Source organism: Haemorhous mexicanus, chromosome Z (genome assembly GCF_027477595.1).
Source record: "Haemorhous mexicanus isolate bHaeMex1 chromosome Z, bHaeMex1.pri, whole genome shotgun sequence".
NCBI lineage: Eukaryota > Metazoa > Chordata > Aves > Passeriformes > Fringillidae > Haemorhous > Haemorhous mexicanus.
The window spans coordinates 32892109-32917649 of NC_082381.1; the positions used below are offsets into that span (position 1 = coordinate 32892109).

Here is a 25541-nt window from a genome sequence, read left to right on the forward strand (position 1 = left end):
GCCTTGAAGAACAGTACCTGGGCTCAGGTTTTCTTGAGCTTGTCAGAAAAACTGTTCCCAGGAACTAGTGCTGTCCAACAAGCTGCCGGTTTTCAACAAACAGTGTTGGAAATTTATTTTTCAAGCCTGAAAAACTGCCCAAGGGAAATTACACTTATTGAAGAAAGTTACCTACCCGAATCGCAGCCAGGATGAGAAATCATTATGATCAAGGCTCACTCTGTTGTAACCCTATAAACCATTGTCCAAAGTGAGACCCTTGGAGCTCTCCTGGACTGCAGCAGCTGTGACCAGCTCTTCTCTCTGAGCACAGCCTCTCAGAGGCAGTGAACTCTCTGGCCTGCTGTACTTGGAGGATCACTGAACAACACTGATGCTGACACATCTCCTCCTCCAGACTCAACCCTTTGCCTGCTGAGAAGATGCAAAAGCATCTGACACAAGTACTTCACTGAAATGGAATTTTTTCAGAGGTGTCTATCTGACCTGCACCCCTTGACATCTGTGTGCATGCTAACATGAATATGCCACAGCAAATGTACTGGGAATGTTGTTCTCCCGGATTAAGTATTTTAGACTTGTAAGTAAATTAGGCCTGTGAGTTACTGTCGTGCTACCATAAATTCTGTATGAATTGTTCAATTGTTTAACTTGAGCTATAGACTAACTGCTCTTAAGTTTAGGTTTAAACCTAAACTCAGGGGGCACCAGTCCTTCTTTATTCCTTTTCCCTTATGACCCTTATACTTTCCAACCATTTTTTTTCCTCTCCTCCTCCTCCCACAGCCCCCAAGCCTTGTCATAGATAATTCTGGGGTTGATTTTGGTTGCAGATTGAATGGCTTTAGATTTTTGTTTGCTTTTTCTCTGTGTGCTTTAACCATCTAGTAAGTTGCACGGTAAACCTGAGCAATGAACTTATTATGCTTTAGCTTTTACACAAGCCCTGCTTTTGCAGTACCTTTGCCAATGATTCTTTAAGCAACCCTAAAACACACATTAACAACACAAGTCTCTGAAATATCTTGGCTCTTCAAGGTGAGTGCTCTCAGAAGGACTATTGCCCACTGAGTCCTGATAAATTATTTTCCTTTGAAGGATGACTTAGTCCAGATCAATAGACTGGTAGATCTATTTGCAGACCACAATGTCTAAAACATCTTCTGGAACCTGGAGTCATGTATCAGCCTTTCTTGCTTCTTTTCTTCTGTCATAAAGTTGGCTAGAGTTTTTCCTGCGAGAAAAAACACAGAATAAGAGAGAGCGTATGTTCTTATGTCAGATGGTGTAAAAAGAAAATATTGCAGAACATTGCTGCCTGACCAGAGTTTCAAGGGACCCAAAACTTCTTTTTTCTTTCTTTTTCCTTTTGGCAGCTCTATTTCACAGTGAGGCCCAGACAGGGCAGGAAAATAAAGGAGTACAGAAAGCTCAAATGAGAAACAGATGTTAGAAGCAAATCTTGAAACAATACTCAATGCACCAACAGCCATTTGCTTCAGCTTCATTGAGGAATACTCCAGGAATATAGGAATATATAGAAATTAGAAATATAAGAATATATTGCAACAACACATATATCAGTACAGTGATGGAGACTAATAATACCTCAGCTTTTAAAAGTAACCTCATTGAGTACAAAGTATCTGAAAACAGCATTTAATATTTAAAAACTATTTATTAATAAATTTTTTTTATTTTTTACATAACTAAATTCTAACCTAACAATACAGAGCTTGGTAATATGATTTTTTAAATATTAGACAACAAATTATTCTGAAATTAAATTCAAAGGCAAAAACATTATAGAAATGAGAGTTAGCAATGAAATGCTAACTTTCCAGCAGCTCCAGGGGGAACTTTTGTGACTATCATGGGGTTGGTACCTGTAGAGTAAGTATAATACTACAACATAAATAATTTTATGACCATGAAGACTAAACTGAAATCCTATTATATTTCAAAAGTTGCATTGCAGACTGACCTAAGTCAGGACATTCATACACCACTTCTATGAACAGATGTACACAGAAAAGTCTCCAATGAGGACCTCAGAGCATGTATGGCAAGACTATGCTAAGAGTTTTGTAATCGAGAAAAAGGTCTCTCTCAACATGAACATCTCTGCACATTGCATCTTCTGTCAAGTAGACAAAAAAATTACCATTAAACAGTGTGAACTTTCAGAAAAATTAGTGTGAACTTTTAGAAAGCTGTCCCTTTTAGCAGTGAAAAGTTGTTTAATAACTACAAGAGTAGTTTTCCTTTTCTTTCTTACAAATAGAAGAATATTGGCATCAATAGAACAAAAGATAGGACGCACATGCTTATAAACACCTTGAAGTTTCCTTTAATCAGTGAACATTTGCTTCCCAAAAGTGCTTCTAGGTTATGATGGTAGAAGACTGGCTGTTTATGGATTAGTGAGCAAAATTTGTAAAAATAGCTGAAATTACATGATTAGATCTGACTGTTGAGTGATGTCTGAAGGCATTGCTTGGTGATATTAAAAGCTGAACTTCTTTCATATCCACCTTAATTAGTAGTTGCATGACATAAAGTTACAAATATGATTACATTTTCACTCTTACTTAGAGAAAGAAAACACCTCCTGTTCTCATGCATGTGGTGCATCCCACCACCTGTTTTATGTGCCTAACTTTATTCATAGATTATTATCTGGAATTGCACACATCACATAAATTACTTAAAATCTGCCCACCATAATTTAGCAAGTACTTGCGTGGACTTGTATTCATAAAACTGACAGAATTTAGTCAGTATTACATTAAAATTTCTATAAACTATTTTCTCTCTCCTGACTTAAGCAGAATGAAAATCCATTTGGTTAACATATACCTAAAAGTATGCTACAAAATGCACCTGAACATTCATGCAAGTAAATGTTAGTGGGTTTTGGACCTCCCAGTTATAATAGCCAACAACAAACTGAAAGAATTCCTCACTTACATGCATTATCCTGAACTGCATATAGGCTCCCTGCAAGCCAGATAATCTAATGTTTTGCAAGATTTGTGCACTTCTTCATCTTTTAGACTATCAGGAGAAGTACTGACATCTTCTGCCAGAACAGTCATTCCTCAATTCATTGCATATGCACATAACACTTCCTGCCATTTAACTGAAAAACATAACAATTAAAGAGGTTTAGTTAAAGAGGGTCTAAATGATCTGCTGTGGGGATAAATTTTATTAAAGTATTTAGTAAAAAGTTCAGCAGTAGCCAACCCAGAGCTATCAAAAAACCCAAACTCCATTGGGTAAACTTACTTATTTCAGAGACATAAACCATAAGAATAGAAGCTGGAATTCAGAAATTAAGAGAGAAGAGATTGTATAAGTTACTTGAAACAAAGCAGCTGGGCCTATTTCTATTTTATCCTTTACTATAGACACAAGAAAAGCTATTTCACAATAAAAGTCTACAACACAGAGAATACCATAGCCTGAACTCTTGAGCTTGCTGTACTCACTTTTCCTGCAGCAAATCTCTATAACTTCAGAAAGCAAAGCAATTCATAGAAGATCTTAGAAGTTCATACACAAGATCTGTGAGAACCAGCCAAGAGAACACACAACTCCTAACGCACAGTCACATTTAAAATTAAGTTGCTATAACAGAGTCAAGGAAAATATTCAAATTACTGTAATATTAATGTCATTAACATTAATTATGCATGACCAGCAGTACCTTTTTGTCTATAAAGAACACACTTTCTTTCTCTAATATTTAGGATGCAGACAGAAACCTGCTGAAAATAACCTGAACTTTAGAAAATCAGAAAATGATAATTTGTCTCTTAGAAATTATATTACAAGCATAATCCATACACAACCCAAATCAGGGTTCTCAGGTAGAGCACACATCTTATGAGTCAATAACAGAATCATCCAAAGCATCACACATGGAAGAAATGGGGATTTTTATCCATTCAGACATCTTGTACAAAATCAATACAGTGAAACAAATACTGCAGAGAAACTTCTTTTAATAAAGAAGTCATAATTTATCAATAACTTTACCCCAAACTGTCAGAAAATAATAGAAAGAAAAGTGTAGGAGGAAAATTTTTCTTTTCTAGGTGTTCTTCCCAGTGTTGTTCAACACAATAGGAAAGTTGGTTTAAATGTAAGTGGAAAATTATTTAAATATACAACCAGGTAATTCTGAACTTCTCCTTCAGGTTTCTGGTTTGACACCAGAGTACAAAAATAAATATTCAGAGAATGCTCTTCAGGCTGTGTGTACACGGTGAATGTCCTAATTTCTCTTGTTGTACTTGCACAGTTTGTGGATGCCCACGTATTACTTTAAGGACTATATAAACATTCAAAAAGCAGTGTGGAAATTGGCTTCTGGTCTTTTTCTCCAATTTTTCATTTTAATGGGTTCATAAAAGACCTCACCATCTCTGAAAGTATCTCCTTGTGGGGGTAGAAAAATCCCCATTGGTCAGATCATTATAACAAGACTAACCCTGTGCCCATCCCAAACCCCTCAACTTGACTCTAATCTTTATTTTTGAGCTTTAATGAGATACTTGAATTTAACTGATAAAAAAATTATATGGCCAAGTGAATGAATTATTTACATGAGCTGAAGCCAAACTTTTTATGTGTGAAGCCTATGCACAAAGGTGCTTTTGCACTGAAGATTTCCAATATGATTTCAGCCTAGATTTTCTGGTTCAGTTGGCTATGCTCAGCAAGGAATTTTTGTCAGTTTCGGACATCCAGCAGCCCTTCAATTGGCTTTTTTGACCTTCACATAAATTTAAGCATCCTAATAGCCTGCTGCCAGCAACTGCAGAAAAGAATTCAGTGGCTAATGACTATCCTGACCTCTCTTTTTTCCCAAGGAGCTCCCACATCAGGGCAAGGAGTAAAAACAGAATCCATTACCACTAATTAACCCCCAGAAGTTGTGCAGAGAAGTCTTAAGGAGGTTGAGTTATCAACTTTCTATCTGCCTTCCAAAACTACTGCACTGCACAAATGTCAGGTCTTTCACCTACCAACAAAATGAATGAGAAATCAGAACTACTGACATAACCTGTCCCTTGGAAACCAAAGACTAAAATGTTGCTAATGCAGTAGATGAGCCACAAAGCTAAAAGCATAAACCAAATTTATTTCCTTGCTTGATAGAAATTTGAGCAAGAATTTTGAGCAAACCAAGCCTAATCAGTCTTAAAAGATGTTCTTAGCATATATTTTATGACAGTCCTCCTCTCTGAAATTTTTCCAGAGATGGGTATTCATCATTCGACATCAAGAAATCAGATGGCGAGAATCATTTCACAGAATTCCTTACTCATATATTCAGTTGAAAATTTCACTTTAAACAGGCTTCTTTCTGATTGAAACATCATGAATACATTTGTTATTTTCCAGGTATGATTCTCTGAATGGAAGAATTACAATCAGGTATTGATCAAGATATTATTAAGGGTTGCAGAGACATTGTACATTCAATGGCAGAGAACTTGAAAAGTTCTCTATGTAAATGCATTTCTTCCTAAAATAACTGCTATTTATTCAGAGAAGTAACCACCCCAACTGCCTCTCACTTATGAATATTCACTTCTGGTGACCATTTTCAGAAGAACTCACATACAAATTTACAAAACTAATAAACACCAAAAATATTGTGACTGAAACATTGCCTGACACTGTTGTCAACACCACTGAGAGTTTTCTATTGCAGTAGATGCAACAGAAAAGCCAGGTTATTCACTAAGCTCCTCTCCTGCTCTATTTGCTTTGAAAGAAGCAAAATCTGTGAAGAGCTGTGTCTGCACTAACTCAGCCATGTAGAGGCTGCTGCAGTAGTCCTATGGAAGCCCTTGTGAATGAATTCCTCTAAATTTCTCTCAGACGTGCAAAAGACTTTTCTATTTATTCTCTCATGCAGTATCAAAGCAAAGTCACAGATCCACAACACATGTGCGCGCGCGCACACACACACACACACAAATATCAAAGCCCTGAAAAAACCCTACTAATGTTTTATTAGCAAGCTTAAAAAATTTGCTAATGCTAAAAATATCAAGAAAAAAAGGAAAGAAGAAATTAAAATATTCTTCCTACAGTTATAATAAATTAAAATACAGAGGTTCACAAAATTGCTGGAGTGCTTATTAGAAGTGTCAATGAAATGCAAGAAAAATTAAAGAATCCAAGCCAACAGACACAATTACTCTCCTACTGTGTTTTACAGCTTATGCCTCTAAGACAGGCTTTTATTTCAGAAATGGAAGTTAGACCAAGTTGGAAACAAGAACCGATGTATACAATGCAGGCAATTTGAAAAAAGAGACGGGAAGAAAAACCATGAAGTCCCTGACAATCTGTATGGTGGAATCTCTATTCAGAATAGTTTTCAGTGGACTGAGAAGGAGGCCTGATTTGGAGACTGTGAAGAAAACCATCGCAGGTGCCTAGTATATTTATACAGTAACAACATCCTTAAGTCTTACGTGTTCTAGCATATTACTCACTTGCTACAAAAAACAAACTCCACCTTCCTACAAAATCACATCAGGAAAAAAACAACCAACCAACCAAAAAAAAAAAAAAAACCATAAAAGAGGGAGTGCTCTTTTGCTCAAATCATGCAAGTCTGCTGGCTAACATCTTTCCATCACTCCAGCAATGTTCTTCTGACCAAAATACAAGATTCTACCCCTGATGTGTTCCCTCAAGATATGACAAAATTGCTCAAAAAACCTAAAGAACTGAGATATAAACATTGATCAGTTAGGAACGGCCGATTCTTCTTCCCATCACTTGCCTGTTTCAATATAGAATAATAAACACCAAAAACTTACTTATACACGGGGTTTTGATATTGTTATCAGTTTGCATCTGCTGCCTCTTGTCATATCAAGTAGGCATCACTACATTCATCACATAGTTATATTCATTGGTAAAACCCCCCTGAGCTTTCTCAAGGCTGAGCAGTCCTAGTCTCTTGCATGCTCTTTGAAGATACGATCCTGTAGTCATCCTCCACTTGACTCGATCCAGGATGTCCATGTATTTCTTGCACTGGGAAGCCTAGAGCTGGACTGACAGTTTCAGATGTGTCTCACACGTGACAGAGGGGAAGAAACACTACCCTCAACCTACCAGCAGGCAATGTCATTCCTAATGTAACCCAGGAGACCTCCAGCCTTCTTTGATATGAGGGTGCCTTTCTGGCTCATGGTCAACTAGTGCCCACCAGAACACCAAGGTGTTTTCCTGCCAAGTTGCTTTCCACCATGTCAGCCTCAAGCTTTCAGAATTCAGAAAATTATCTTGTTTTTAGTGATTTCAAAGCAAACATTCAACAACAGCTTTGACATTGGAAAGACACCAGATTTTCTCCATCATTTTGTGGCTTGAAAGCTCAGTATGTTTAATCTTTGCCAAAGGATCATATGTTACATAAACTCTGAGTATATCACATAATGTACTCTCTTGCAATGACACCAAGTGCTTTTAAATGAAACACTTTTTACTGTTTGTGCTGGTTCAACAACCTTGTAAATTAAAAAGACTCATTAATTTTTCATCTGTATTTCTCAACTACACTTTTAAAAACCTTGAAATGCAATTCTGCTAATGGTGCCACAGCTACAGATTCATTAGTCAGAATTTTCACCAGACTCTTACTCTCAAACTTACATCACAAAATTATGTTTAGGTATTAACATTAGCTTTCTAAGACTAATTGTAAACCAGTTCTAAGCCAGGAACACACACACACAAAAAGAAATAAGAAAATACTTGTTGTGTTTGTGTATTGTCCAGCTTTAAAGCATAAAGTCTCCCAGCTTTTATGTTCCTATAAATTGCATAAAACAAAAATCAGACTATTTCATAAATTACATATTGAAGACAAATTATTGAAAATTGTTCTAACTTTTTGCTCATTTTGATGAAAGAAATGATGAAGCTTTCCTTGAGAACTTGATACTACAAATGAATACTCATTGACTGGACTCACATGCTTGTAAGTAGAACCTTCTTCTCTCAAGTTGCTACAATCTATCTTAGATTAAACGTATCCTGAAATTGGCCAGTAATGTACTTTCCTATTCAAAGATGTAACAGATGGTCAAGTGAAAATATATAAGGGCAGTGCTTGAAATGTACATGAGATCGTAAAATGCATTATGCACCTCATATTGCAGCGCTTGCTCGTGTTCTTGGCTACCCAAACCTCTTAGAACTTCCATTAGTTCTGTGATTATGCTCATAACCTAAGTGACAGCAGCTGTCTTAAAGTCAGAAGATCAGTGACAGGAAATTTGCATGTTCCAAGAACTACTGAGTATAACTAATCACTTTAAGAAAACTTACAGTGCATTCCAAGCTTTTGTTTACATTTTGCTGATTTTCATGGAGACAAAACATGAATCTTTTTCTAGAAAAAATCAGTTTACTTTAAGAATGGGATATAACGAAACAATGCCTTAAAAAAACCCTCAGGTTAAAATGCCACAATCCTTTGCACATTCTGGTAAAAACAACTGTTAACTATTAGCCTGAAAGAAATTCAGAGAACTTAACATTGTTAAAATTTGTTCTTGTATGTCTTTTATCTTTCTCATATATCAAAACTTTTAGTATCAACACTGAACCATGAGTCTCATTAATGACCACTTAACAGTACTGTGTAAACATACAATTTTCAAAGTAGTACTCTTTATACTTTAATCATTTGATTTACCAAACAAAAGCTTTGTTTTAGAAGCAAGGAAGTTTCACAGGTCACCTTCTGATCTATGGAGTTTGAGGAGTGCTTTGGACCGGACTCCTGAGGGAGGAATCCTATCCAAATTCTGTTCAACTTCAGACTTGACTCCCAGATCAGTTCCAAAAGGAAAAGAAAATAGAGAACAATCTTGATCAGTCAGGTGCCCACTGGAATATGCCCTGAGACTCAATTCCCCAGCTGATTTTGTCTGTGAACCTGATGAAACATGGCACTGACTCAAAGGCTTTTAACTACCTCAGGGGGCACTCAAGAATCCCCATGTTGTGTCTGGAGTAAATCACATCTGTTTATGCTTTCAGACTTAGGCAGACTGTAACTACCAGTTACTCTCCTTCTGTATTTCTGAGTTTTTCATCACACCTACAATGACACCCATGCTAAGTTTCATCCTATCTAACAAATTTTTAATTGAGGAACTTAGATCAAGAATCTAGCCACCCTAGACTTGTTACTCTCAGCAAGATAAGCCTGAGATAAGCCTTAAGTGCTCTCTGAAAGTATCCCTGTGTCTCACTCTGAAGGGAATGGAAGTAACAAATAATCCTGTTTTGACTCCTGCCTGACAAAGCATCCTGTTTAAAAGTCTAACACTGGATGTGACAAATTTTGGCCTTCAGACTTTTCTATACAAAAAATTTATGCTGACCAAATCTAAATTCTGGAACAAAATAATCTCTGAATTGTCAGAGTAAAATTAAATGATACTTTGCTTTACATTTTCACATTTTCATAAAATTATTCTATGGATGTGAAATTCTCTTCCACTTTAGCCAAGAAGTTTCTACTCTACTTGTCTGGTCATACATCACCATTAGTAGTAATGATTCCATGATACTCCTGATCCCACTTACTGAAACTTTTGTACTAAAATTTTTCCCCTTCTTGCCCTCTCATTCTCTGCAGCTTTTACTTTGCCATACAGGCAGCAGACAGTCCCATTAAACCCATCAGTCACTCCAGTACTATCCCATATACCCCTTCCCCAATCCATTTCTAAGCTCCACCACTCACTTCCAAATTCCTTTTCAGGGACTTGGTACAAGGACTCATCCTACTGTACTGTAGCTCTAACTGTAGACACCACAGATGTGCACTCCCTGTGCATCTCTTACTGTGAATTTGAACAACCTCTCTCTGTGAATGAGTCAGACTCACTTCATTCTCATCTTTCCTAGTACATCTCTTGTTTGAGCACCATGACAAAGACCCACTGTCCGTCTTGTGCTCATGGGATCTCTTCAGAGTGCTTCTGCAGTTTATTTTCAAGTGTTCCTCCTGCAAGGGATCAGAGAGAGCTTGGTCTTTTGTCTTTTTCTCCACCTGAATCTTGTCTTTGAGTAGTCTTTTCTGCTATCATAAATTCAGCAGTCATTGCTGGACTCAAACATAGAGTTGCTTTTTTCTACTCCAAACCCACCAACCAGGCTGTAACAATTTCTGGATATGGAATGTTTTGAGTTACCCATGACACTTTCATGGGATTCTTTTTTTTTTTTAATTTATAGTAATAATTCAGGAATCTAACAGACATTAGGATTCCATTTTTTACTTAATACTTTACCTGTGTGTAATAATAGAAAATTTTGGCCTCACACAACAAGCAATTGAAATAGCCAGCTGAACTGGTGGAACTGCTTCTTAAAAAAGAAAACTGTAGGATATAAAAATTATTAAATAATGCATTTATGATGGATTGTAGAAGAAAACAATGTGCTTTACACATTTAAACTTAATATCCCAGGTGGAAGTTCACCACAAAATCTTCTTTCTAAGCTCTGTTTTCATACACATTAAAATAATTATTAAATTCAGATTTTTTTTTAAATTTAAATTCTCAAAGTTGAATGGATTTTAAGCAGGAAGGAATTTCAATGTTAGTTCTGCTTTCTTATTAACAGAGGGATATGATCATTTATGATGTAAATATAGTGAGTTTCACCAAAGTGTGTGCTCTTATGTGTACATAAGGACAGTAACACATGAAGACTCATGTCTTTTGTGTGTATGAAGACTCAAAAGTGAAGAAAATAATAAGGAAAACACCTGCAATACTAAGAACAAATTTTTCTATTCTATCTTAGAAGTCAAAACAACTAATTTCATAGAACCTGTTTATAGAGGATGAAGGAATTTGTTACTGTATATTTTTTCAATAATTTCCCTATGTAAATAAAAATTCCTATCTTGGGAAAGAGGCTGGCATAATTTTCCCTTTGTGTCCCTACACGCAGTCAGCAGCAGGGGCTGCCATCTTGGGAGGGGGCAGTTCCCACCATTTTGGGAGTCTCCTTGTTCCAATGGGGCTCCTGAGATTTAGCAATTTTGTGTTAAGTGATTATTTACTAGTTGGTGTCGGGGTTTTTTGCTGTTGCTGTTTTGCCTGTTAGTAATTGATATTTTTTAACTTATATCTACTAATATTTGTTCCTTGTAGCTGGAAAGCGGTTGGTTGAAATTAGGGGGAGGCAACTCATTTTAATGAGTGTCCACATCTTTAAATTGTCATGATGAAAAGAAAGGGAGCAAGCCCAGAACAGATGTCTTGGTATAAGTAAAAAGAAACTCCTCCGGCAAAAGTCAAAGCACAAGCTATAGGAAACACCAAGGTGCAGAAAACCTTCTGGTTTTGTTGTCCTCAGTGCCTAGTAATGTTAACTACTTCTTTCTACGAAGGCACTTCTTTCTATGAAACTTCTTAAAGTTTAAATTCAATTCACAAAACATAAAAGATTAATTGAAAATTCTAAAATTTACCTGTTGTTATTTTCAACACAAAACAAACTTCATACATATTTCATTACATCTGTACTGAGCATACAAATGCCTGGGTCTGCAATAACCACGTATTGCAGTAAGTATTCCAAAAATATAACTTTTATGCACGGCTTCTGGGATCAAGGCCAGTTGTAACTACAAGATGGTCTACACAGCTGCTACCGCATCACATGAACCTGGAGAGTGCCAAGATAAAGGGAAAGAAATAGGACACAGCTATAAATCTCTATTTCTTTAAATAGTTTTTCATTTCAACTCCCCTGTATTGTTCTGCAACATCTTACATCCTCCAAATAGAAATACAGAATTGTAGAATACCCTGAGTTGGAAGGGACCCATCAGGATCACTCAAGTCCAGCTCCTGGCCTTGCACAGAAAGCCCCAAGAATCACTCCACATCTTTAGAGCATTGTCCAAACACTTCTTGAGCTCTGTCAGGCTGGTGCTGAGACCACTTTCCTGGGGAGCCTGTTCAGTCACCCTCTGGGTAAAAAACCCTTTTCTAATGTCAACCTAAACCTTCCCTGACACAACTTCAGGCCATTCCCTTGGCTCCTGTTACTGTCACCAGGGAGGAGAGATGAGTGTCTGCCCCTCCTCTTCCCCTCAGGAAGAAGTTGTACCTGCAGTGAGGTCTGCCCTCAGTCTCCTCTTCTCCAGGCTGAACAAACCAAGTGTCCTCAGCTGCTCTCTGTATGAGCAGCCCATAAATACATGCTGCCCTGCAACGTGCAAACACAGACAGTTGTTCACAAAGGAGAGAAAATAGTTCAGAAAACTGCATTCCAACACCGAAGATACGTGCCAAAATATTGGAGTGAAATACTGACACCACAGGAAGAAATGTCAGAATGAACATCAAAGTACAAAAGTGTTATATGGGGCAATGCCTCAAAGCATCCTGACTGTGACAAGCTGACAAGAAAATCTTGACTTAGTCAAGATTTAAGTCAAAAATAGTATGACAAAGGGCTGAAGAGGAAGCTATGAGGCACAAAGATTCTTAACTCTGGATGACCACTGAGGTTTAAAAAGGGAGAAAGAAATAAAGCACTTATTTTCAGCAATGACTAACTAAGTCAGAAGAAAACAAAATTGTTGGATGAAGAAGGGCCAGAAGTGTGTCATCAGGGCCTACAAGAAACTTTCAAAGCAAGTTATTTCAGTGTTCAGAGGAAATGGAAAGGAAAATTGAAGTTATGACCCAATAGGCTACACAGATAGAACAACTCTAATTGATGTGAGACCAGGCTGGCACTGGTTGGATTCACAGAACCGCAGCTGGCTCCCTGCTCCTGCTTTTGTCTTTCTCTTTGCTAAGATGCACAATGGAACCTAAAACTGGCATATGTAAGGATTAGTTTTGCATGAAATACCAAGACAAAAGGAAGGAGCTCTTTCTTTTCCTTGGAAGACCTTTCCTTCTGGATTTTTTTTGCATCCAATTTTACGGTCACACAAACAAACACAAACACAAGATGTAAGATTATATCCACTAATTCTTAAACATGGTGTCTATCACATTCAGTACTAATCTGTTCTCAGAGTCAGATTCAGCTCCTCCTCGCACAGATCACTGTAGCTGCCTGACACTGGTGGTACTACAAAGAAAAGTTCACTCTCTGACGATTGCCTGACTTTTGCTAAATGGGATATAATAGTCCAAGTCAGAACTTTTGTGAAGCACCAGCTGGGGTAAACACCCCTCATCTGCAGTGAGACTCAAAGCACTCTCAAAACAAACATACACTTTAAATTAAACTCAGCTCCTGTTGGAAAAAAATTCCTTTACCACAAGATGAAAGGATGAGCTCAAAGTATTTTCAGTTGGCTCTTTACTGATCCAGATGACACCTAGACTGCTACTGAACATCCAGCACCACCTTCAGAAACATCCTAAATGGAACTCAAAAGTTACACCTTGAAAGGACTACTTTGAGCTAACCTCATTTGCATGCAAAGCTTGATAAAAAGCGCAGTCAAGGGTGATTTTGTTGCAGTTCACTCACAGGAGATGCCTAAGCACCAGTTAGAAATCAAATATTAAAATATAACAAGATCCAAATGCTAGGTCCTGCAGATAAAATGTATTACAGAGACAGCTGACAACAGTTGTATTTGTTTAAACATTCAGACTTCAAAGCAGAATTCTAGGCACAACAGTGCCATCCAGGGGCCAGCTAATTGCTGGTAAATTTCCTGAAACTTTTTGGGAGAGGTTTTTGGTTTGTTTTGGGTTGTTTGCTTTTGTTTTTTTATTTGTTTGATTTTTGGGGTTTTTTATTTCTTATATAAACAAAACTTGGTTTGTTTAAATCAATTTCCCCAAGTATTTTCAAATATGACCTCTGTTCTTTTTAAATACTGCAGCAGATAAACAGGAATGTAAAAAATATATTAAAAAAAAATCAAAACATACTAAGCTTTGCTTACATTTAAGTACGGGTTTTGCAAAAGTTTCAATAGAAGAATATTTGTTGCAATTTAAATCAACAAATCCTTCTAGTACAAGAAACTGGCAATGATGAGGAAAGTTCTGATAAAACTTCGCCAAAATTTTCAGACTGAGACATCACTCAGTCCAAAACACATGCTCAACCACACTTCACCACGGCTATTTAAAATTAGTTATGCATATAAAATTTTACAGAACCAAAGCTTCAGGACGTATAGTTTCTACACTGCCCTAAATCTTCCTTCTGCACAAACGGAAAACTCAACCTGAAAATTGCGAGGCACTCTGAAAACAGATGCTGTTTTGTCATGGTGGGCATGGAGCAAAGTCTAGAGCCACGGCAGCGGCCGCAGCTTACTCCAGCAACGCGCTCCACCCAGCAGCAACACGGCGGGAAAAGCAAAAACCCCACAATATTTCTACTACAAAAAGTCGTGGCGGCAGAGGCCACTTCAGTCTAAGGATTTACAAACCTACATCACACGGAACACGCTAGGCAGCTGGCCAGCCGGCGAGGCCGGGCACAACGCCGCGCTGCGATACTTTAGCTTTCACCCGGAGCGAGGCGATTCGCTTAGGCACGGCCCAGACGCCTCGGGTAGGCCGGGCTCGGGATCCGCCCCCTGCGTGAGCCCCGAGCGCAGCCCCAATCAAGGCGCTTCGGCCCCGGTTTGAACCCGGGCTCCGGGGCGGGGCGGGCGCGGCGCCTCGGCGCCTGCGCGCGGTTTCGGTTCGTGCGGCGGCGTGCGGAGCGCTCGGAGCGGCCTGCGCGGCTTGGCGGCGCCATGGCTCCCGTGCTGAACCTCAACAACGAGGTGAGACCCCCCGCGGCCTCGGGGTGTCGCTGGGAGCGGGCCGGGGGGCCTTGGGCCGGGGAAGGGCCGGGGCGGCGGGCGGCGGTCAGCGGCGGCGGACCGCTCTGCGAGCGAGCCGGCTCGGGGCCGACCCTCCCCGCAGCCGGCGTGGCGGCCTGGAGCCGTAGGGGAGACCGTAGGTGACTGCCGCCGCCCCTCGGCGTGGGGAGGCGCATCCCATCGTGCTGGAGCTCAGCTGTGATGAAAACAAACATCTGTCGGGCGAAGTTAAGCTACTTCTAGGGGGGGTGCCACGCGATTTCGACACGTGTGCCTCGGTGCGACGTCCTGTCCCTGAGTGCCGTTATATCACGCCTGTCCTGCTGTGTTTGTGTTCACACTGAAGTTTTGCAGGTGATCTGGCGGACCCCCCAAAGCCCCATCTGCCTGTCTCCTGGATGGCAAAGATACTGCCTTATTCTTTTGGACATGGAGGGATTGAAAACGAAAAATTAATAGGCTACAGCTAATTTCTTCCTGTTCTCTAAGAAGTTTGGTGTCTCATGTTTATTTCAGTGTATTTTTGTCTTCTTTATAGTGTGAATTCGGTTATGTGTGTTTCGCTTGTGGCGGGTTTTGGTTACATATTTGCAAATCATTGTGCACAGTAAGCCTGACACAACTAAAGTAACCTCATTTTAGGTGTTGCACCATCAGTTTAGGGTAGCTGGCAGTTCTGCTCAGCGTGTGTGATATGAGCACCTGCACTTAGCAGTGTGCACTTCCAGAATTCCTACATAACTAACAGCTTGATTACAGTTATCAGCAGAACAAAAATTACTTTATTTTAGGCATATGGTAACTTGGACAGGGGTTAATTTGCAAGTTGATTTCAAGAATTTAGTGAAGTGTAGCCCCTTTATCAGGAAAAGTGCATGACAGTGCATAGAATCAGGATGCTTACTCAGTAGTTTTTGGTTGTTGCTGTTAAGAAGTGTAAGGTCAGAAATGAGTGATTTGACATTGAAACATACCTGTAAATCCCCAAGGAAAGAAGAGGGTATTTCACTCATTGTGGTAGTGTGGACTTCTTGTGATTGATTCACATCTGGGTGATGTTTCACAGTCTTTCACCGCAAAAGTGCTAATATAACAAGGGATGAAAATGGGAGCATTCTTTGACTGAGGAGCTCTTCAGAAGAAGAGTACAGTAAGTTTCTGCACAAAACATTGGAAGATTTCAGTGAGGACACTAGGAATGTCATTTCATCTACTACTTCAAACATAACTTTCTCCTGAGAGGAAACTGAAAGTTCTGGAGGGGGTAGCTTTTACCAGTTTCTACAAAAAGTAGACACACTGTAATAATAGGTCCATCTGAGATGTAAGGTAGGACAGAGACTGAAATCCTGGTTGCCATCTGTTCTAGAGGGAACAGGAGGTCAGTCTGGCTTAGAGTAGGATGAGACCTAGTGTGAGTAGAGTAAAAGGTGTTTTCCATTTCTATGCATATGTCCTTTTGTAGGTGTCAGAGCTATATTCATGACCATGGTGTTTAGTTATAAAATGGAAAATAAATTATTTACCAATACGTAGATATTTCATATCTCTATAACATATACCCTCTGTGTATTTGTCACAGAGATTCCCTTGTGAGAATACATTTAAAGAGTAAAAATCATATCCTCCTCTAATAAAGATGAAATGGAGGAATTTTATTAGGACCATGTTTAAAGGAATAACTTTTGAAAATGCAGTCTATTAAATAATATTTCTTGTGTATTCTTCCAGTTTGCTAAGGGAAAGCAAATTATGGAGCAGCTCTATTCTGTGCACCTTCAGCTTTCCACAATCAGACAATACTAGGGATCATATTTTTTTTTCCCATTAGGCCATTTACAGTAGGTATGATGGTATTTGTTGCAGAGACAACCTTGTCACCCTTGTGTAGCTGATGATAAACTTGTTTGTCTTTGCTGGATTTACAGGAATCCTATCTGAAGGGAGTCTACAAGAAAGCTGGAGAGAGACTTTTCTCTAAGGCATGTGGAGATAGTATAAGAGGGAATGGCTTTAAATTGAAAGAGAGTAGATTTAGATTGGATATTAAGAAGAAATTCTATGCTGTGGGGGTGGTGAGGCACTAGCGTGTTTTGGGCTGTGCATATGTGGATGCCCTGTCTCTGGAAGTATTTAAGGCCAGATTGGATGCACTCCAAGCAACCTGGTCCAGTGGGAGGTGACTCTTCCCATTGCAGCAAGGTTGGAACCAGGTGGTCTTTAAGGTCACTTTCAACCCAAACTATTCTATGAAATTCTGTGATAATATATATTTCAGGTTTTAATTCTAGCAAAGTCTTCTACTTATTAATTAATGTAAAATACCATGACATGCCAAATGGTAGAATCTTAAGGAATTCTAGGAAGACAGATATCAATTTTTTTTTTACCAATTCACCTTTTGTTTACAGGAAGAGCAGGTATTCTTAAGACCAATGTTTCTCAGTGAGATAAACTGGAGACCTTTATTTGACTTTTATTTTAATTATTTACTGGTTTTTGTTTGCTAACAAATAGTTATAAGTCTCAAAAAGCTTACTTGTTCTGCAGTGTCTGCTACATGAGGTGTATATATGCTTTGAAACTAGAGGACATTTAATTGCATGATGATTTAATGATGATGATATAGAAAATGCTCTGAGGAAGTGAGACAAATAGTGAACTGTGATGTCTGTGTCCTTTCTGAGAGCTTTTTGAAGTCATTGGCTAATTTCAGAGAAATTGGAAAGGAATGGAGACCTCAAAAGTTGTTGGGTTTTAGGGTTTTTTAATTATAATTTGCTTGAAGAATAATACCTCCATGGAGCAGTAGTGTCCCAACTGTTCTGATCTATGGGGAGCAAAGAATGAAAATATTGTACTGTTTAGGTGACTGGATGAATGAGACATTTAAGGTAGCTGTACAATATTAAGGACCCAGGGTGAAAAAGGAAATTGCAATTATTGTGATAAGGTAAAATAAGACAGAAAACAATAAGAAGCCAATCATATTCACAAATAATTAGTTTAGACATTTCATTGATATCTCTTTTTATGAAAAGTTGTTAATAGCAGTGTAAGTGCTTCAAAACGTCACACTATTTCCATGTTAACAAGCAGGACGTGTGCCAAAATTGTATAAATGTTTTCATTAGCTTTATCTAATTGAATATATACCTAGATAATAACAATAAAGTAAGGTCTTGTCAGAACCCACAGTCAGCAAGATCCAGTAATTTTAGGAAGCCATCTTGCTGCTGGTAAATAGCATGGTACAGTTTCAGTGTGCCTGCATGACTGAAAAATTGAGATTGATAAGGGTTAAGAAACACAGTTTTATTGTAATGCAGGCATCATGTTACGGTATGGGATTGCTGCTTTTTGATTACTGCCCAAAAAACAATGGGCTGGGGGAAGGAGGGAGGGTGGGTGCAAAGGAAATAAATACTAGAAAATTGGGACAAAGTGAAACAGTGAAGACTAGAGTTTTTGGGAAAGAGGAAAATGCAGTATTTCTTACCATTTTCTACTCATTGCGTTCACTGAAACAAAGGAAAGCATATGTCATAGAATGAAAATTTCAGTTTTGCCATTCCATATTTGCTGTATATGGTCTTACTTTTGAAGGGTTTGTCTGTATTAAGCCCAATGGTATTCTCCAATTGTGGTTACTCTTACAGGCTTGCAGGCTGAAGGAAGAATTTTAAAAACCTCTTGCTGTCTTGAATATGTTTCCTATTTTTAAAAAGCTTTCTAAGAAATTTCAGGTGTCTTGCCACAGAATAGCTTCCAAAGTTAAACTTTTCTGGAAACATTTGCTAGATGGCAGCACATCATCATCAAGTTTAAAGGGAGATAGCTCATGTTTAATGTGAAAAATTATCCTTGTTGATCAGCAATACACAACAGTATGAAGCAGAAGCTGTTGAATGGGAGCCCTACAGATTTCTAGGGTTTTTTTCAGAACCTGTGTTTCTTAAATTGTTCTGCTTTTACAGTCCTAATTTGCTATCAATATTGAATTATTGCAACAAATTCAGTTCTCTTTCTACCCTCTTTTTTTTCTGAATTGTATTCTGTTTGCAGCTATCTTGAGCTATACTGCAGAAAGCTCATGAAGCTAATGCAAATGAAGTCTGTATACAGACTTCATGTAAAAATAAGTGCTCTTATATGTATCTCCATGAGTGCTGTAATGGCTGAAGTTGAATATTAGTAAGGCAATATATATAAAGCAAATTCTTAGAGTTGAGAGTCGTTTCTGTCTGTGGGACATGTGAATCAAATTTTCCAAGCATGATTGGATATCAAAACTTTGCTATCAAGTGAATTTTTATCTTGAATTTGTAATAATTAATCTTATGTGAACAAACTAGTTTTTCTCTGTATTTGCAAAACTACAGGTTTTAGATAGTAAAAGCTGATGTCTGCATAATGCTTGTCATCTACAATAGAATTGTTCTTTTTCTTTCCTAAAAGGTAGGATCAAGATAAGACCATACCTTGAGAATGATGTGTGTGCATGTGTGCACACATATTTTTCAGCCTGCTAAGCAAAGTCCAGAATTGAAATTGTTATGTGGGGAGCTTTGTAATAAAGCTCAAGGTGATACATTCCATTTATGTTGTTTTGGGTCCCAGCACTTTGCGTTGTGATTCTCTGCATGGCGACACTAAGCTCTTCTACTCTTTAGATTTAGGGCTGACATCCTGGCCTCTGATTTACCTAGGCAGCAGTTTAGGTAATGGCATGTTTAGAAAGCAGTCTGGACATGTGAATTAAGAATTCAAATTGGTGTATTGCAAAGTCAGGTGTCAGTAGTGTGGCTGATAATGGAAAAAAATCAGGCAAAAAAGCCATGGGGAATAACCTTAACTTAGGGAGAAAGTGAAGGTTATACAGTCTCTGGAAGTCTGAAACTGCAGTCTTGAGTTGAGCTGTTGCTTAATAATTGTACAGAACTATATCTGTAATTATTTGATCTTTTATCACAGTGCAGACAGAAGTAAATGTATGTTTGGAGATGCTTGTGTAAAGACTGAGTTGTCATGGTGTAGTATGGGTAGGTGTTGGGTTTGTCCTTAGGAGTTCAGATGCAGCTAAGATAGAAAACAAAAAGAAAAGCACTATTGAAATTGCATTTATACTTGTCTTCGTTCACAAGTTGAAGAAAATTCAAATAAATCCTTTTATAAGTAAATAACTTTTGGTCACCAAAGTTTCTGTATAGCAGTAAAGAGAACGTGGTGTGAACATAATATCAGGAAAGATTAAGGAGGGGGAAATTTGAGCGGGTCATTCATTCTTCCTGAAGCTGAACTGATTTCTATAACCAGGAACTGCCTCATGATTTTAGTAAGGTGCACTGAATGTGAAAGATCTGAGTATTTACCCATGCTAGTCCTTTGTGTATTATGTATTTCTAGTTTTTATACAGTGCGTCTAGCATGCCAGTATAATATTTTTTAATTGATAATAAAATTAACCTGAAGTTTTTTAGTCTTTGAATGGTCACCATTTTTGCAATAAGCATTCTGTACAAAGTGAGTATTTATTTGCAATTACATAAGATCTTTCGAAATTTTCAGCCTTCTTCAGCATTATGTATGACTTTCTTGTCACTCAGATGTGATATACTTCTCTGTGTTTTTATTGATTTAGGGTGATAAATTAGACATATAATTAAAAATCTTTATTCATGTTCTAGTTTTTTACTCACATTTTATTCTGTAGAAACCAAGAGAGTTTTTAACATTGAAGCGCCTTCAATGTTAAATATAAGGCTTTTTGTGGAGAGTTGCCTTGCAGCTCAGGTAGATGATACGTGCCCCTGATGGAGTGTGATTCTCTGTGGTTTCACAAGCGTTCTGGACTTGCTGCTTCTGAATCTGGGGCTTCTCCCTCACCCATTCCAGCCACGTGGTCTTGCCTCCAGCTACTGTGATCATGAGAAGTTTGTTGCTAGAGTAGTTTTCTGCTACAGGTTGATGGTAACAATCTTACCAGGGTCTTACAAGCGAGTGGGAGTGGGAACCATGTGGGACTTGAGATGAGTGGGATGGGCACACAGGTAGAGAGATGGACTATCCCACCACAGTGAGTGAGCTGTTTGGTTGGCTGATAGAGCTGTGCTGTATTTAATCTCATTTACGTGTTTCTCTGTAAGCAGTGGCTTTCTGTGAAATAAACATAGAATTTAAGGAGGGTATTGAACCATAAAAATGTACAATAGGGTGATACATAATGTGCAGTTATGTTGTCTGGCAGGTGTTTTGTTACAGAAGTTAAATAGTGGTCAAGGCTGTAAAGGCAGGAGAAATACAGAGTTCAAAGGAGAAGCCAAAGGAACCCTTATATTTGTCTAATCTTGATAGCTTTACATAATTAGTTCCTATGAGACTAGTTAAAAATCAGCTTTAAAGAGAATCTTAAAATTTCAGTGGTGTTTAGGTACACAGGTGCCTAGGATGCTCTGTGGTCAGAATTGAAGCTGTGGCTGGATACTGGCACTGCCAAGATCTGTTTATCCCTTACAATTTGTATTCTTAAATATTTCCTTGAACCTGGTCGTACTGTCTCTTGTATGTCACTAAGTTTAAGTTTATTTTTTGGGAAATGTGACTAAGGGGGGAAAAAAATGGTCTCCTTATCTGTTGCAAAAGAACAAGTTGCAGTCCGGTAATAAGTAGGGGAAAATGTAGTATTTGAGTTGTATTTCCAACAGTAATTAAGAAGTTAACACTTGTTGCTCTCAAGGACTTTTTGAAGCTTGATGCTTCAATGGGCTTTCTTTTAAAATGCTTTTTGCTATCATGGGCAAATTGATGTGAGCATTCAGATTTTTATTGTATTAGATCCAAGGATCGAAATGGCTTCTATTACCTAAGGTATGTTATGATATTTTAAAGTATATTCCTAAGCCTTCCTTACAGTGATGAAAAAGAATTTGAGATGGCAGCTTTCAGAATAACACTGAGTGCTGTAGGCACTACTGTGTTTAAGGCAGTTTGAAATACTGGGCAGTCAGTCCAGTGCAGTGATCCAGCGTCTCACTGAAATAAAGTAGCTGCCCCCAAAGATCTATTTTTATGCTATCCCCTGGGCTGTGAGGTAATTGAGGAATCCCTTAGGGCAATTTCATATTTGTGTCTGGTCTCTTTATGTAAAGGGGAAATGAGACTTGAGGTGAGGCATCTCACCAGTTACCTGGTGTTGGACTGTACTGTGAGATGTCTTAACTGCTCATAATTCAAAATACAGTCTTTTTCTTTAAGGCATGAAGCTGTCTGAGGGGGAAAATTTTTTAGTTTAATGCCTTAGTTGTTGTAAAACTTGCCAGTTCCCTCAGTCTGAGGTGAGTTGGTTCCTGTGAATCTCAATGACCAGCAGAGTGCACTAATCACAAATATTAACAAATACTATTGCTGGGCTACTGTCTGGCAAAGGGTGATTTTATGGAGTATGGGGAGCCTGGTCATGTGTTTCACCAGTGGGAGCATTTCCGTAGGAAAAGTCCTTGACTGTGCTCCAAGGGCTGCTTATCCAACAATTAGCATAAAATACGTGAGCTCCCTGAAAGGAAAAACTGGAACTTGGAACTCTTTACTCCTGAGAAAATTCTTCATGCTGGTCTATGGACAAGTTCTCTTGCTATTTTCTCTGTGGTTTGTGAGCTGTATTTCATCCAGCACCTATTCAGTGTGCTGGCCGATCCCTTTTCTTGAAGTAGAAACATTTACTTACCCTAGACTCCTATACCAGGTTTTTCAGTTCTGTTAAGTACCCCAGCATCTAGACTGTTCCTCAGATGGTGGACACCAGTTCTTGTACTCTCCTGAGCTATCTGCCAGTACGGTTCACACATGTATCACAGCATCTCTGCCTCTTGGTCATCTTAAGCTGGCTTGAAGTTCATGTGTGACCACTTCAAAATTATTCTTAAGGTAGAGTAGCTAGCACTTGGATACTTTTGAAAAAGTATGGGTGTCTAGGATGCTTTGTGGTCAAATTGAAGCTGTGGCTGACTGCTGGCACTGCCAAGATCTGTGTATCCCTGGCTCACACATGGTCTTAAATACTTTCTTGAAGCTTGTTCTGCATTCTCTTAAATGCCACTAAAGTCAGTCTAAAGTCTTGGAAAGGCATATAAACAAGTTATGAGAACTGAGAAAAGATAAATTTCTGCACGATTCAAAACTAAATAGCTAATCTTTTCCATCAGTTCATTTCTTAGTATACTGGCAAATCACTGTGTTTTTTCTGTATATTACAAGTCTATGCAGAGTTGGAAAGCACACACGGCTTTCTTTTTAAACTCTGGATTACTTGGCAGGAGTCATTTTAGTTGTATAGAAATGCATGTAAAAATTTTTGCATTAGTTTTGTTACTAATGAATAATTGTAGGCACAACAGTTTCTTAAAGAGGGAAAAGAAAGTTGTACTACATAGAGCTTGATTTCTGCTTTAAACAGTTCAAGTGTTAAATTGCTGACATTCTTTTACAGACCATGTAAATGTCCTAAGGAAAAAGTCTTTTGAAAGCTTATGAAATTTCCGAACTTATACTCTGTGAGATAAAATTCTGAGGAATTGTGGCTTTTTTTTCCCCCTAGGAACTGTTCCAGCAGCTGTTTCTAAAGTTTCTAGAGTTGCCACATCATCAGTTTTACTAATATTAGCAGCAAATTCTGATCTGCTTGCTCTTCACACAGATTTTTTCAGCAGATTACTGAAGCAATTAACCATGGCTAACAAGGAAGTTTTTTACTTCTGACAGTATTGTATATAGCCGTTATTGGACTACTGTACTTGAGGACAGGAATGAAAACTTTTTCTTAGCTCAAGTGGTTTATATAAAGTGTGTGTGGTAGGCCACGTAGGCTAGTAAGATGCTCTCATAAAACAAAAACATCTGTGGTTCCTTGGTGTGGTAGTGTACAATAATGAAAAAAACATGCAAATGGTCATGGGAAACTTAGTAACTTTTACTTTAAGGGAACTGTGAGGTACTTGCAGTACACAGTGTAGGTTTTTTTATTAAATGTAATTTATGGCTATATATGCCTGAGTAAAACACAATTTAAAAATAGTTCTGTTACAGTAAATGGACATAATTGCTTACTGCTGTCCTTGCAGAGGTCTTTCAGCAGCCTTTACATTGCTGGGTCTGGAACTTGGTGCTAAATGAAGAAGGGAGCAAGGCTGAAATAGGTGTAGAAGGGAAGGTGTGGTGTTAGACTTTTTCATAATAGAACTTGGGGGTTTTGTGGGGGAGATGTTCCTGTAAGAGAATAGTAGCCAGTTGTGGATTCATTGCAATTCCTAATTGATATGCAATGATAAAATTCTTTTCAGTTTGTCTTGTGCTGCGGTAGTAAAGAGCAATTAATGAAGTGGCCAACTGCTAAATTCAGTGACTCTTTTGAACGTCTTTTAAATCACGTAAAGGGACTTACAAGTCTTGTACTGATTTTGTCTGAAAAAAAATACCATTATGTTATTTCCTTTGCAAAGAGGGATCACAATGATACCTGTTTATTCATATGGCATTTAATACCAAATGAAACTGTGCATAGAAAAATAAGCTGAGGTGGATTGCTCTCTTCATCTACCTAAAAGGAGTTTGTAGTGAGGTGGGGATTGGTCTCTTTTCCCAAGTAACAGGACATGAGGAAATGGCATCAAGTTGTGCCAGTTTGACTGTTAGGGAAGTTTTCTTCACCTAAAGGGTTGTCAAGCACTGCAACAGGATGCTCAGGGTAATGGCTGAGTCATCATGCCTGGAAGTATTTAAAGGTGTGTAGATGTGGCACTTAGGGACCTGGTTCAGTGGTTGGCTTGGCAGTATTTGGTTTATGGTTAGACTTTGTCTTAAAGGTGTTCTTCAATGTAAATGATTTTGGAATCCTCTTTGCTGTTTAATGAGGACACATATCAGAAAACATAAGGTCATGTATGGGTACATTAATATAGCAAGAGATGAGCAGATAAAAGCTGTTTGCATGAGAGGCTGGCAAGGACTGTTCTGAATGGCAACTGGTTCAAAGGAATGAATGGTGGATTTCATCCAGAGGCAGGTGTCACTGAGGAAATGCTACAGAGGTTGTGAATAGCAAATACCTTACATGGATAATATAGAAGTTCCAAACAGTATAAAACAAAAGGGCAGTTAAGGTGATTGCTTGCTGGAGGGAAGGAAGGAAGTGGCGAAAGGAAGGAAGTGGCGGAAGGAAGGAAGTGGCGGAAGGAAGGAGGGAAGGGGCTTGAAAGTATTTGAATATTAGAACAGACGAAAATGATGGGTGGGTGATGGGGTGTGTTGAACAAGAAGAAATAGGTTGATGAGTGAGGAGAGCTTATAAGGATAGGAAAGGGGAAGTCAGTTAGGTAAGAAGCACCTAGAGATTGAAGAAAAAGGTAGCAAGCTTCAGTAGAAGGAAATCTTCCAACAGAAACAGCCCTTGGTGTGAAAGAAAAGTTGTCAGTGGCTGGACAATGTACATACTATTGGGCAGACAGGTGAGAATACTTTTCTGTCACAACAAAGAAAGTTTTGCAGGAGCCTTTAAACATTGCTCCAAGTTGTTAGTAAGTAGTACTGGGATAGTTGTGTACAAATCTGTTGTACATTTGGCATCTTGGCAGCTGATGGAGAACAATTTGTGGAAAGGTATTTAAATTAATGAATA

At 38.4% G+C, this 25541-nt stretch overlaps 1 protein-coding gene across 1 annotated transcript in view; it reads left to right on the plus strand.

The window, feature by feature from the left end:
* Nucleotides 1–14718: 14718 nt before the first annotated feature.
* Nucleotides 14719–25541, plus strand: part of SRFBP1 (serum response factor binding protein 1) — a 67269-nt gene continuing 56446 nt past the window's right edge. Inside the window, exon 1 of the mRNA XM_059873798.1 lies at nt 14719–14833. Within this exon, the coding sequence (XP_059729781.1) occupies nt 14804–14833 (30 nt within the window). The 5' untranslated portion in view covers nt 14719–14803. The remainder of the gene's footprint in view (nt 14834–25541) is intronic.